This window comes from Argentina silus (assembly GCF_951799395.1).
Source record: "Argentina silus genome assembly, chromosome: X".
NCBI lineage: Eukaryota > Metazoa > Chordata > Actinopteri > Argentiniformes > Argentinidae > Argentina > Argentina silus.
The window spans coordinates 37,129,972-37,145,607 of record NC_139653.1 but is presented as its reverse complement, the minus strand read 5'-3'; the positions used below and the strand labels follow the sequence as shown (position 1 = coordinate 37,145,607).

At 41.9% G+C, this 15,636-nt stretch overlaps 1 protein-coding gene across 1 annotated transcript; it reads right to left on the bottom strand.

Moving 5' to 3' along the window:
• Positions 1-1,855: 1,855 nt before the first annotated feature.
• LOC310822366 (bifunctional 3'-phosphoadenosine 5'-phosphosulfate synthase 2-like) lies at positions 1,856-10,476 on the bottom strand (the record flags this gene model as incomplete). The annotated part of the gene is made up of 13 exons (XM_083694705.1): positions 1,856-2,853; positions 3,064-3,293; positions 3,740-4,008; positions 5,890-6,025; positions 6,284-6,489; positions 6,761-6,872; positions 7,329-7,442; positions 7,949-8,067; positions 8,220-8,358; positions 9,144-9,379; positions 9,560-9,674; positions 10,203-10,278; positions 10,406-10,476. The coding sequence occupies 13 exons, from the start codon at positions 10,474-10,476 to the stop codon at positions 2,712-2,714; spliced, it is 1,965 nt and encodes a 654-aa protein (XP_083550831.1). The 3' UTR covers positions 1,856-2,711.
• Positions 10,477-15,636: the final 5,160 nt, after the last annotated feature.

Genomic DNA, 15,636 nt, shown 5'->3' with positions numbered 1-15,636 from the left:
TTGTACAGTATGGAACTGTCTATGTCTCTGTTTCTGTCTGTAAAGTCTTTTACTTCATGCAAAATGTTAAAAACAACATTTCCTCAAGGGGACAATAAAGCCATTATCTTATTGTGTTTTGTTAACTTGTTACAACATACATTCTATAGACGACACACACAACAACACATACCAAACACTTTGGAGGACCATAGGGTCATCCTGAGGTGCAGTCACCCCTGGAGCTGTGTTATGGACATATTGATTTGAATTTCTTATGTCACTCACGGTTCTTCATGGCTGGATTCTGGTTCCCCGGAATGTTTAAGAGGAGCAGATGATGGAGTGTAACATTTCACCAAACGTATCTGTGGCTGTGTGTATTATTATAATTTTTTCAGAAGAGTAGGAGTCAAAAATATCTATGTGGAGAGTCTCTGGGCTCTCTTTCCTCACATGCTAGCCCAGCAATATCATCTAGCAATTGTAAACGCTTTGAAACTAACTGAAACATTGGAGAACTTTCCGAAACATTCTCATTAGTGAATGCAACCCTGCAGCACTCGCATCTCAAGGATTTACACTTGCACCCCTCTGGAAATTCCTGGATATACAGTACAGTACTGCAGCAGACTGCACCTGGCGTGGACATGATGTACAAATTTGATGTCCTGTCCCCTTGTATACGGGTTTACAAAGCACTGAGGGTGCAGTTAGAAGATTTAAATGGGGTTACCTGGGACTTGGTAGATTAAACGATCTGATCCCCTGTAATGCTAATTAGAAATCCTCTTCTTTAAAGAGAGGCCGTTCTTCTTCACAGGAGAACACTCATCTCAATAGCAATATCGGTCCTTACAGATTACAGCTTAATGCCAAGCTTTATTAATCATTGCCCCAAGAACATCGGACCATCTCTCCTGAGTCATGGCGGGGAATTGAAATGGCTTTGAAGTTTGGCCTGGGTTGAATTAATTCATCAATTTATGGCGATGAATTGAGATTGTATGAAGACAATTCACCCACCCATTGCTAAAATATATATTTTTAACATCCTAACTCAGTAAGTTGGGATGGATCTCGCTACATCCCTGATGCATTTGTTATCTAAGCAGGCATTCATAAAGCCACTCTTGTTGATTGGAATTCATTCACACAGGCTCTTCATATTGAAATGTGCAGTTTTTGGGTCCAATGAGGCCATAATTAACTTTATAGCTCATAATAGATGATATGATGTAACAACAAAATGTAAGGCACTTCTTTGAGGAAAATGTGATACACAATATAAGCGTCATAGCAGGTGCCCAGGTGTTCTCAGCCTTGTAATGTACACAGTCTATGAAGTATAGCTACAGTTCATATAGCACATAGCTTAATAGCTTTATATGAACTAATACAGAAAATCAAGTCATCCCTATTAAGTCTTAAAATACATTATTTACAGGTGACCACCCCTATAACAATCGGAAATATATTGGTAACAATGATCGTTTCCATAAATAAGGATTCATAAACGTTTGCAAATGTTTCCAAATGCTAAGTATTAATTAAGCCTATACATGTTTATAATGCTTATACATATTTGTAGATGTTTATGCTGGAACACTTCCTCTGAGCTGGCTCTGAGACATTCATAGTGCCTTACTGACCGATTTACGATCTCCTGCCAGCAGAAGGCAGCATTGCACTTTTGGTCTTGTTTCTTTGAGGCTATCACAAACTTCTCTGAAGAGATGTGAATGATCTAAAAACGCAGACGTCACGGCCAACCTTTCACCCTCATCTGATTGATTCAGCAAGCCAGGTTAAACACAGCCTGGAACAATGTGGCTGCTGTAAAGGAGATATCAGTCTTTGTGTATCACTGCCGAGTAAAATATTTATTTAAAAACTACTCTGATACATTCATGGACATATAATCAACTTACTATTCCAATATAAATAGAGTTATAGTTTTAATGAAATACATATATTATTTTTTCAACATTCATTTACATAAACATAAATGTTGATGAGTGAACTATTTCATAATGAGGATATAACAGTCTTCATGGGTCATGTGGCTCATCATTTCAGACTTCATAGTTCAATGGTATTTATACATTCTGAGGAGAAGGCACTTCTATTGGAACAAAGTTTGTTTGAGCATGAAACATCATAACATCAGAGCATAAAAATGAATAACAATAATGATGATGATAATGATAATAATAAAGTAATCCCCTTAAAGTAATTAAATCTCAAATGCAACTTATGTAGCCTACAGCATAATCATTTTTGACAGACACACTGCCTTTAAATATCAAAGTCTAAAAATGCTTTTGGAGTTGAACCCTTGATAATTTTCCACATAAATCTCACCGATTAAGAGTGTGTTTGGGGGGGGGACGACGACACATGTTAGCTTCTACTCATTGTATATACTGTAAGTATAAACATTTCCTTTTCAAATGTGAATGTGGAGATGGATAGTAAAACAAGGAAATGTTTTCATTGAGGCCCAAGTATAGGATCATCCTGCAAAATCACATGTTTTTTCTTCAGTGAAGATCGGTACACAACTCTGGTCCTCCAGAACAGGGTAACGATCGTCAATTTGATTTCAATTCAGAAAGATGTGCGAACATTCTCTTGACAACAATGTAAGGCCTTAGGCACCTTACAACAATGTAAGGTGCTTAGGAAAAAGGCAACTGGTTGTTGTGAGCTGAGCTGAGTGCTGCTGTTGGTCATTGATCCTTCTGTAGAGAGCTATAGTACTCTGTCAGAACCTTCCAGGCCTTCGGGGCCATGAAGCCGTCAGGAGGGTTCTCTCCACTCCGTGCCATCTTCCTCATTCTGGTCCCGGAGATGAAATCAAACTCAGCATGTCTGGGAAAAGTGGAGGGGTAGGAGAGAAGGATGGAATGGTAAGAGAGAAGAGGTGTGGAGATGAGACATGGAGAGAGAGGAAGACAGACAGAGCAAAAGAGGAGGGACGATTCAGGGAAAAATTCCATGTGTTGTACTGTCTTATATTGAAAACCTCTTACTGTGGGTCCTAGAAAAGCACTATTTAAATACAATAAACACTCAGCTCACCGGTCCTTGTCATAGAAGTCCATGGCACTCTTGGTCTTATTGTAGGCAGCCACTCTGAAGGGGATGATCTCTACTGATGTGAGGCCTGGGGCCATAGTGAGGACCTTCCCTCCGTGGGTAGGCTCATACAGGTCCTGTTTGGTCTCTGGGTGGGGCATACCAGCGGGGTCACGACCTACGATGTAGAAGTTCGCGCCTGCAATCATCCTAGCCCTGCAGTGCCATTGGACCTGAAGGAGAAGAAGCACACACACATGGAAACGTAAATGTTACCATAAACACACATACTTATACATACATGGATGTACATGCACACAACTAGAACACACACAAACACATTCAAGAAAGAAATTACAAATATTTATTCTAGAAATTAGAATACATGATTAAATACAATATGAAAACCCATTGTCTCTCCAGGACCAGGATATGTAAGTGCAAGTGACATAAATAAATATCCTAGTTATTGCCATTGTTGGCCATTACACTGTAAAGCTTCAGCTGTGGTTAATTTGTGCCCTGATCAAGACCATGTGGAGCAATATTTTACTCAGCATGATTAAAAAAATCTTCTAGCAAGTACCACCAGCATAACACATCAAATACTGTATATAATATGAGCTTTGGTTGAGGAAGTCAGTAGAAAGCGGTCCAGGCTGTTTTAACCCATACGTACCTCTGTAGGACCAGCATACATCATGGGCGAGGGGAAGATGGCTACAATGGTGTTGGCTGGGTCCAGTACGCCCTCCTCCAGCACAGCGGCATGCTGCCTCATACGCCAGTCCAGGGGGACGTCGTCGTCTTTGGTCCAGCCCCCTAGCGGGTGCAGCAGGAGGACAGGGGTCTTGTAGCCCTTCTCCAGCAAGCGCCGCTTGGTGTCCTGCATCAGGAGGGCGTGGCCGTTGTGGACTGGGTTCCGCAGCTGGAAGGCAAAAATAGCATCTGAGGGGAGGGAGGAGGAGAAAGAGAGATGAGTGGGTGGGGGGAATTAACATCTGTGGTGCAGGTTGTTTACCTAACACACTGCCTGTTTCAGTGAATTTTTGTATTAGTGGTTGTTGACACGGGGAAAAACCAAACAAAATCTGTTTGTATACTGCATCCTGTGTACCCATTGTATAATTTTTATTAACATAAATACGTTACATAATGTTATGTATTGTTCTTCTGAGAGTGTGAGAGGTACTGTGGGGATGTCATGCGTAAATTCATACTTAGACTGTATGTTTTTTAGGGCATTTCTGCTTTATTGGGATAGACATAGTAGAGATTGACAAGAAGGATGGGTGAGAGAAAGATGGGATGACATGCGCTTATGTGGTATGCGTATTAGTGTGCTATGCCACTAAGCGCCCCGCTTAGACTGTATGTTGAGCAGTGGAATGAGTTTCTCTATCAAAGGATGATATGTTACATTGACATTTCAACATTCACAGTATACAGTATGCTCTCTTCACTGTATGGTTTCATAATTCACAAAAAAGATCAACAATTTATAATTTTGGTATAGGTGTAACCAGGTTGAGATGGTAAACTCACTCACTCAAATTTAAATACCCCCACCCATGCCATCAAACTGCTAGCTTTTCTTTTCCGAGTATTTTGTGATGGTCACAGGTGTTGGGAATACAGAGGATGCAGGTACGAGACTTGTGTGAGCTCAGAGTGTGAGGAAGCAATACTGTTTGCAGCAGCGTGACGTCTCATTTATACATTACATTGGTGCCTGGTACCCAGATCCGCAGTTGCACTCACTAATGGCTGTGGTTGCTGTGGTGTCGTGAGTTTAGAGAGGTGATTGTAACCAGGTTGAGATGGTAAGTTGAAATACCCCCACCTGTGCCATCGAATTACTAGCTTTTTGGTGGCATAGCTGGTTTCCATCTGTTATTTTGTGATGGTCACATGTGTTGAGAATAAAGAGGATGCAGGTACGAGACTTGTGTGTGCTCGGCATGCAAGGAAGCAATACTGTTTGTAGCAGCGTGATGTATGTTACATACAGCTGATCTTGGATGTATCATATTCTGTAAATATGACATCCAGACTGTCCATGGTGCAAGCAAACATCAACATGCTGGCATCCATAACAAAGCAAAAATTACATCAGAAATAGAGATCATCAGTCCTCAGTATGCAATGAAACAAAAATAGGTAAGCCAATGCGCAGAACTTGTAAGTTTTGTTTGTGCATAGATAAATGTGTAAAACTCAAAAACAGTCAACCCTCTGTGAGTGCAAAAATCATAGGTGTGCAGTAGTCATCAAGTACTTTATAACACACAAACTAACAATTCCACCATGCAAATCTTAATTTACCATGGTACTTTTTGCATCTGGTCCTTTGTGAATGATCCTGGAAAACAAATTATACATTGCTGCACATATCTTAAAATAACTTGACATAATTTTTAATCAGATATGAGACATGTTTGTAGCTTCAGTGAATGCTTCATGTACTGCGTTATTGGCCTGACTCAAGATCTGTATGTGCCTTAGCCAACATCACTCTGGCATGATAATACTATACATTATAGCACTGTTGGCTAAGTCAAATCATGTTTTTGTTTTGTTTATAGTTAGTCATGTTTTTGTGTGTACAGGTGTATTGGTGATGTTTTCTATTGTTGTATGGTATTTATTGTGTAATTTCACCTGGTCTAACCAAAAATTAACTAATTAATTTGCCAACTCTGGCTGATTTCCAATAATGGGAACATTGAAATGTTGATTAATGTGCACTGTCGCTGACATTGTATAAATAATTAAATAAATAAAAATAAATAAATAAATACATCCATAAATGAATAAATAAAATCTCACCTGCTTTCATTTCTTTGAACTTCTGCTTGAGCTCCCGTGGCGTCAGACGGTATTGATCCAGTCCATCGTTCCATCTGATTCGCTCTAGTACCTCAAGTTCACCCCCGACCAACCAATCACCTCCCTCCATCACCATCTGCATAAAGTGTTGGATTTAGAGAGATGAATGATTAACTTCATGAATATATTTTAGACAGCATGTACTGTATAACATACACGTCATTCAAGTTAAACTTGACTTCAATTAGCTTTGTGTATCTTTACTGATACCAGCATTCTAATATAACTTGCTGAATAAACAGATGAACAACTCCTCAGCTTCAATGAGGTGTGGTGGTTGGCATTAGTTGGGCCTATCTTGATATAGGGTTAGTGTCAGTTAGGTCTACTGTACCTTGATGTAAGGGTGCTGTGGGCATGTGGTGCCCCACTGTCGGGCACATCGTTCCTCCTTGCGGTGTTGGTAGAACTCTGGGTTGCGTAGAATGGCCACACAGGAACCCTGGAACTCCAGGGCAACCGCAGCACAGCCATCCAGGCTCTCCTTTGCCTCTGTAGTAACAGGCAGCACGATGGGGACGGACAGGTTGATGCATCCACCTGAACCATGAACGATAGAGATAATATAAGTAATCTTATCATTCTTGTTCTTAAAATTCTATGCCAAGAATCATGTTATAATAATCTTGTGTGAGGTCTAAAACTCGACGCACCATTGATGTTATAGCAACTTTGTCTTCATTTGAAATAGTGTTATTTTATTGAGGCAAATCGAGATTATGTGCAGAAGTAAAAGACCAAACTAACTGTGTGTGTGTGTGTGTGTGTGTGTGTGTGTGTGTGTGTATGTGCATGTGCATGTTGTGCTTACCGTCCAGGAGATTGCCGAAATGCAGGACCTGCAGGAACTCTCTCTCCCTCATAAAGCCCTTCAGGGGGGTAGCCCAGCCCTCTGCAAGCACTTGCACCCATTGTAAATCCAGCTGACCACCACAGGAGGGGATTCACATTAACATACATGAACATACAGCAATGAAATACGTAGGTGGGACTAGGAAATGGCAGATGGGGCTATTCAGTATGAGAGGGACTGGTTATTTGCTACCGTAGCAACATTCATAGCAGCAATAAAACCACTTGTTGTCAAGTAAGAGAATGAAACTGTAAGCAGATCATTTTTTTAGGGATTGGCATTCTTGATCTGTCTTTATTCAATGCATATACTGTAGCTACATAGTAGAACATTCTGTATATGGCTCAGTTTGAAGAAACTTAAAGCCTTTAGGGGTATCAGCTCAGTTCATTAGAACACCAAATCCAAACATGAGAGATATAAGGAGCTCATCATGTGTACAACCTGCCATCCGGTCCAATATTGACCCATTTTCCATTTGGTATGTTATAAAAAGATATGGAGCCGTATTGGAGAGATGTATTACCTTGGTGATGCTGATGGTGGGCAGTGTGCTAGCATCAGCCTGAGCTAGCTTCAGCTTGTTCTCAGGAACAAACAGTTCATTCACCTCCTCTATGATCCCATTGGGAACAATACTCTGTGTATGGACAGAGGACAGGGGGAAATGTAATGAGACGATAACATATGTAACATTATTCTCTATCCATAGGTGATTTGTGTGCACTTGGAGTTACTGGTTATTAAACAAAGTTAAATATGGGCTGGGGTCAATTCAGTTTCAATCCAGTCAATTTAGGAAATTAAGATTTGATGAATTGAGAAAATAATAATATATATAATAATATATGCCATTTAGCTGACACTTTTATCCAAAGCAGCTTACATTGCAGTGAGTGCATACATTCTTTCAGTATATATGGTTCCAGCAGGTATCGAACCCACAACCTAAGCGTTGTTAGCGCCGTGCTCTACCAACTGAGCCACAGAGGACCAAAATATCCTACTTGTGATCTAGTTCAATTCAAATTCAGTGCAAATGGAATAGTCACATTCGGTCAAATTGTGCAGTAAATGAAAACTGCTGGACTTCTTATAAGATAATTCCAGAGACTTGGGGAATGAAAGCAGGTTTGTCATGTTCACCTGTTCTCTAAGCAGCTCCAGCATCTGCGTGATGCACTCATTGACTGTCATCTCTCCTGTCTTCAGCACCAACTCTGGACCCTCGGGCCGCTCGTACTCTGAGTCAATCCCAGTGAAGCCTGGTAACAGAGTAACATGTGTTCCAAAGATGTCCCGTTCATTAACATTGGTACCACACTCACAGGTAGAGATGTTGTGTCTGATATGCATTACATATTTATGTCTGGACCACTAAATAGAATTGAATAAAATAAAACATTGTTTATGTTACCTTTGATCTCTCCAGCACGGGCTTTCTTGTAAAGTCCCTTTACATCGCGACTCTCACACACCTCCAGTGGGGCATCGATGTACACCTCGAAGAAGGGCAACCCCGCATTTTTGTGAATCTTCCTCGCCTCATCACGATCCTTTACAGAGAATAGGAAAAATTATGTCAGATGATCTCTTGAAAATGACGTGACACACACTCAGGTGTGTGTAATTCACTGCTGTATCAACAATGCCATATCAATAGTGCTGAGAAAAATGTAATTCAGTAAAATGTTTTTTTTAAAACGTTTTTTTTTTGTTTTTGTTTTTGTTTTATATTTATATATGCTTATATATTTATATATGCTTCTCTGAGCCCCTTTATATTGTATGGGGGTAAATCCCCTCATCCACAACTAACATACAGTACCCAGTAGGTCATGTTTAACATAGTCTTGCATAGTCATACGTTGTTCTCACGCCTCCTTTGGAGATCTGGAGGATTTTACATTAGGCGATCTGGTTTGGACTGTACTGGACGGAGCGATGGGAGAATGTGGTCGCAATTTCATTGGACGTGACATTCCAAGAACCCCCACATGTCCGTAGAATGATTTCTTGTTGTTATGTGCGTGGTCTTTTCCTTCCAGAGAGTTGTTGCCTATGCTAGCTTGCAACATTGAATGTTAAAGGAAAAACTTAATTCTGTTTTCTTTGGAGCTCCACCTAAGCAAGGTATTTGACTGGTTTGACGTGTCACATGGCGTCAATCATTTCAAATGGTTTCCCCCTGCTTAGTAGCACCGTTAGTTGTAGTGTAGCTACTTTCTGCAAAGGATTTTAGGTTACTGTATGTTAACAGGTGACGTTATGTAAACAGGCATGCCTACAATGTAACAGAGTAACACAACATTGCTGCCCAGTCCTTGGGGTGATTTCAGACCTTGGTGTAAGGGGAGATGAAGCTTGCAATGCAGACAAGGCCGGCATCGGCAAACAGCTTGGCCACCTCAGCAATACGGCGGATGTTCTCCTCACGGTCAGTGGCAGAGAAGCCCAGGTTCTTGTTGAGGCCATGGCGGATGTTGTCCCCATCGAGCGAGTAGCAGGGGATGGCGTGGGACACCAAGTACTCCTCTAGGGCAAAGCCAATGGTGGTCTTCCCGGCCCCCGACAGACCTGGGAGGTGTACAGATGGAAGGGGGCTATTTTTTCAAAGCATAAGGTAGGAGTTCTAACAGGCTTGTGTAGTAGGAACCAGAGTGAGAAAGGGATAGAGTGGCATGTGGGTGGGTGGGAGAGGGATGGAGTTGACGTAGGTGAGTGGGAGAGGGATCATGGATGGAGTGTCCAGGTTACCTGTGAGCCAGACAGTACAGCCCCTGAAGCCTCCTCTAGTCCCCACCGCCTCGCCTCTCTTACTTCTGCTGACATGGTGGGCCTGGTACACCACATTGGTGGACTTGTTGAAATCCTGGAATCACAGATGAGCACAGAAACAGTACTGTAAGAAGGATTAGAAATAGACTAATCTCTAATCTCATGTCTCGATTAAGATTCTGGGGGTGTATGAAGTAAATACTGGGGACTGTAAATTATCAGCACGTCTCTACCCCTAAAGTCTTTGCCTGCGTTGCTCACAATGCCCCTCCCATTCCTGCTTAGCTGGAGGTTAGCTGAATATTTTTCATATTCATTTCACTAATGAGCAGTGTCAACTCCTCTCCTCTCTATTTGTCGATAGACTTAGTGAGACTAGAAATATAGTTTGGTGACTTCAAAGTTTGAGAGTCAAGTACAGCACGGTCAAGTATGAGTCAAGTATGAGCACGGAGCACAGTTTTTTTCAATGCAATCTCTCTTTTATAGTCTGCACATAGTTTAATAGTTATAGTGAAGTAGGAAATGTACTATTATTTGCAAATTAGGACATGTACTACATATCAGTGCAGGTTATGAGCTTGTTATGATGTAGTGATATGAGGCCCCTGTAGAGTCATACAGTCAGACTGGGAATGGCTGAGGCTGTGTCTGTGGACAGGGTAGTGCAGTGCTGACTGGTGAGGGCTGCGTTGGCTCTAAGGAGGGAGAGGACCGGACAATGTGTCTAGTGTGCTGCAGCCTAACGATGATGTGGCAGATCCAGTGCCCACACGCTCGCCCGATGCAGTATGCACCCTTCTCCCTCCATCCCCCCTCTCTCACTCTGTACCCCTCCTATCCTCCCACTCCCTATTGCCTATAAACCATCCTCGCCCCTCCATTACCCCACCCATTGTGGGTTACACACACAAGCTCCTGTTATACTGTAGGCTATAGCAGGGCCCCAACACACTCCAACAGCCTTCTCTAAACAGACAGTCCTCTCTATCACCCAACACAGACAGACAGACACAGACACACACACACACACACACACACAGACACACACACACACACACACACACACATACACACACACACACACACACACACACACACACACACACACACGTGTGTTTCTCAATATCCATCTGGTTTCAGTGTCTTTTTCTTCATTATACCAAAATAAAATAGCCTTCACATTTGACAGCAAAAACTGATTTGGAAAAAATAAAATACAAGTCGGCCTATGTCATGTGTAGACACACACAAAGACACCCAATCTGTTCCTACGTAGTTTGCCTCTGCGATAGCATCCGCAAAATTAAGACGTTCTTCATTGTCTGCAACTGCTGAGGGAAAGATCTTAACGCAGAAACTACACCAACACCAAAACGATAGCGTACCGTCTGTTACGGTTCCCCCTCCTAACCAACCCTCTGGCACCACCTCGAGGCCACGGCGGTCATCACTGGAGCGTCTTCCCAGTCGACAGCGCACCTGGACCCGATCCCCAATCAACACACCTGCAACCCATCCCCAATCAACGGCCTACTTAAACCCTGCCTGAACTTCAGTCTAGTGCCAGAACGTACTGTGACCATACGGTAACCCCTAGAGTATTCTCATCGCTACGCTTCAGCCCGCCTGTGTTTTTCCCTTCGTCTCCTCGTCGTTGCCTCACCCCTTGTCTCCTGTGTTTGCCTCCTGCAGTCCCGACCTCCTTGGTTTCCCCTCGTCGACCCTCCCACGGACCTAGCCCCTTGCCTGTTACTGGATCTCCCCACCTGCTCGACCCACTGCCTGTCTGACTACCCGTCTGCCTGCCCGACCTCCTGCCTGTCTGACTACCCGCTCTCCTGCCGACCCTGGGCCGACCCTCGACTACTCTCTTCGGATTCTCCACTCGTCCCCATTCCCCTTTTCATTATTATTATTATTATTATTATTATTCTTATTAAAGACGGGCAACATCGATTTTCTCCGCTCCCTGTGTTATTGGTTCCACGTGAACGTCCTCGCGTAACACCGTCATAGCTTTGTTAATACAGTTCAGGGCGCTGCACCAAGAGTGAGGCGAGATGCACTGCCACAAACGTTGATCTGATGACAAAATAGCCTATATCGACAAATAATTTCGGCTACACTTCATAACGGAAGGCTCTATTCTTGAAACCTCAACAACTAATCTGCAATTTAAAAAATAAATATATCTTCAAGCCTAAAATACGATACCAAACCTTTCAATGTGTACAGGGTGATTTGCAGGGTGCAAATCAGGTGACTAACCCTACTTAGATTTAAGATGATTGTGAATATTTGTGATTTTATATTCATAATATGTGCTTATGTCTCTGCATCTATGCCTCTGCAATGCTCTCGCTGCCGAGGAAAATAGACTTGAAATGTAAAACTACGCTGCTTCAAGCGAGTATTGTTTCGCAGACATGCTGCTTTCACGTGTAGTCTAGCATGTCTCATAGATCACCATCAGTTGATAAACTGCGGCTCACGGTACGGAGATGTCGTTAGTACAGTTTGGCCGTAAGAATCTGTCTAGACACACCACACCATATGTCAGTGCGCTCTTTCATGATGAAGATAAATCCCTTGATGTCCTGTTTGTTGCACACTTCTACAAAAATGTCATAATTTTCAATGAAGTTACTTGCGCTCCATATTTGTGTGATTTGCTGGCTTTGATTCCCCCACTGTACTCAACAACAATGAAGTCTACATTTATAGGAGCATGAGAAGATGTTGATGCAATTATTTGTAACTACTACTGTATGATTTCCCACTGTTTTACCGCTGTCCCTATGGAAGAACCCATTTGGAACCCTTTTAAGGTCCATATATGATATAATAGATAAGTGAATGTCGCCAATTCACTGATTTGATTTAGTCATTCTGTTACTGATTTGGTAACATAATGACCAGTTTAATCACTTATTAATTAATAAACTAAATTGAAATAAGTAAAAAAAAACTACAAGTATTTGTTAGTACTTCTATACTTCTTACATTTGTTAACTTTCACTATCCTCGCTTCTCATGAGGCAGAGAAATTAGAAAATATCTTACACTTATGTGGGTTTTTGGTAACAGAGTGATCCGGAGACTGGGCAATGATTCTCAATCTTGCCAAACCATTTCCTATAAACAAAATATAAGTGTTGATATTAGTTGACCGGGGTCTATACTAACATTTATGAGGTTTGCTGTTTTTCTAAACACCATTAAAGACTTTTTCTAGTAGATATTTTCTTCAATGCTTTTCCATATGTTTGACCAGAAGTGAAAGCCTTTGCTTATCCCTATTTTTAGGATGAAAATGGTTGATAAATGTTATGTATTTCTGACTTAATTTCCCCAAAATATAGAGTCTTAGCTTTCATTTGATACCCAATTTGATATGCTCTGATGAATTTCACCTTTTGTCCCCATGGGTCCTTTTACACAAAACTGCCTGTAATTTCTTCCTTTATCTTTATTATCTTCCTTGTCACACACTCACACGCACATTCATACGCACACACAAGAACAAGAACACGCACACAGACACAGACACACACACACACACACACACACACACACAGACACACACTCACACTCACACACACACACACACACGCACACGCACAATGCAAAGAAGCACATCAACACAAAATGCTGGGAGTAGGCTATAGCGCATAGAAAACACAAACAGCACCATTCATCCATCCAACGCTAGCAGACACCCACCACCACTCACCATTACTTTGTGCCCTCCCTCCCTCTCCTCCTTGCCTACAATGGTCCCATCACATCTCATGCTGTGGAAGTCTGTCTGCCTCCAACTCACTCCTTTGGTTCTTTCTCCATCAATCTAGCCATGTGTCATTCATTCTGTATTTCTGTCTACCTATGTCCACTCTTTGCCCTTGTTTTCTCTACCTCCCTCCTTCTATGTCAATCTGTATTCCTGTCTGTCTGACTCCTTATTTCCTCTCCCTGTCTCCCTTCCTCATACACCCTCTATTCCCTGTCTATCTACCTCTATCTATCAGCTCTGTCCTCCTGTTTTACTCTGGATCTATCCACCTGTGAGTTTATGTTTATTATGGTTTATAGTGCATCTCGACAAAATACTACTACTACTACTACTACTACTACTACTACTACTACTAATAATAATAATAATAATAAATACTCATAACTTATATTTTGAAAAAGGAAAATAATAGTTATGAGTAGGACAGGTAAAAAAGTGAGTCTTTAATCGTGTTTTAAAAATGCACACAGTATGAGATTCCCTAACATGGGTTGGCAGGTCATTCCAAAATGACGGTGCTCTGTACGAAAAAGACCATCCACCTGCTGTCCTTTTAGTGATCTCTAGGGATGACTAAATCTCCTACTCCAGTGGATTTTACTCTCTGCCTCTTTGTCACTCCCTATGTTACTGTCTGTCTGTCTGGTTGGCTGGCTGTCTCTTTGTCTCATTGAGCAAACACAAGACATTACATGGATAACCATCACAATGGCAAGATATGTAATGTGTATTCCTGTCATGATTCAGCAGATGACAAAGAAGCTTGTACAAAGTCAAGTTCCCAAACAATACAGAGGATTATATTGTTCACACAAAACTTTGAGGTGGTTTCCCAGACAGTAATCAAGCAAAGTCCTGGACTAAATCACACAATCAATAGACTTTCCATTGAGTATGCTTGCTTGTTTATCTTTGATCAGGAAACTATCCAATACAGGTTAAATGTCACCGTAAGCATAAGTGCCAAGTAAAACATATCAAAACTTCTGCTTGAATAGGTGGACATAAACCTTTTTACAGTAGGTGAACAAAGGTCATCTGGGTATTCAGGTACAGAGGTCACTGCAGTTCTGATAGTATATGTATATGAGGGGAGGCTGGTGGAGGTGGAAATTGGAGGAGAGGCTCATTGTAATGCATGGACTGGCAGATGGTATACCATGGTATACCATGGAATACCGTTCCTTATTCCATGAATTACAATGAGCAATTTCTACCTCCAGTTTCTACCTCCACTGATCTGTATAGTAGTATGTGTTCACTAACGCTCCCCGGGGTCAAGTTCAGTGTGACATCGTTTATTTGAAGAGGACCATCACAATAAAATAGCAATGCAACCCCTACCCCTCGATAATCTCAATCTCCGACCCCAGCCTATCCTGTTTCAGTGCCACTGCCTGCATAGATGTGCAGTGTAAATTACCTGAAATATGAAGGCTGGCTACAGTCTGTTATGTTGGCTACTAATTACTATAAGCAAGGCATTATTAGAACAAAAGTTGTGTAACTAGAGCGCGCGCGCGAGCGCACACACACACACACACACACACACACACACACACACACACACACAACGCAAAGACGCACACGCAGACACAGAAGATGCTGGGATTAGCGCCTTATCTCGTTGACGGGCAAACAGCGCTGATTGCATTCGACTTCTTATCATCGGTCAGAGGAAGCAAATTAGAACATATTCTCTTGAGGCACTTTCTCCACATTAAATTGCTATTATGTAACTTCTCATCAGGCAAAGACCAAAGCAACTGTATTCGATCGACCCGTAGTGTCTAGTCTATAGCCGCACATTTTCGATGTGGTACAATTGGTACTTTTCGATTTGCAACATTGAAGTCTAAGATGCTTATCAGACCACTTTAATTAACTGTATTTAAACAATTTTAAGCCTCTAAAGTAGACTAGGCAACTTGTAACTTACCGTCCGCAGCTTTCTAAGTCCTGACATTGTGCCCTGAAGTAACCTCTATGGACTGTGCAACCTGGGCAAAAGATCCGGCTAATATGTGGCTGCAGAGAGCTATTTGCCAACTTCAATCATAGTCAGGGCTTTTAAAAGCCTTCCAAGACACGTAGCATTCCGCTGGCCCAACCTCCAGTCTTCTCCTCCGGGATCCAGAAATCTGCATATTGCTGTATGGCCAGCCAATGCATTGACATCACGACACCGCGGGGCTGAGCTTCAGTACCGATGATCTTACATAGCAGTGAATGAGGGAATAGTAGGGGGCCAACAGACTAT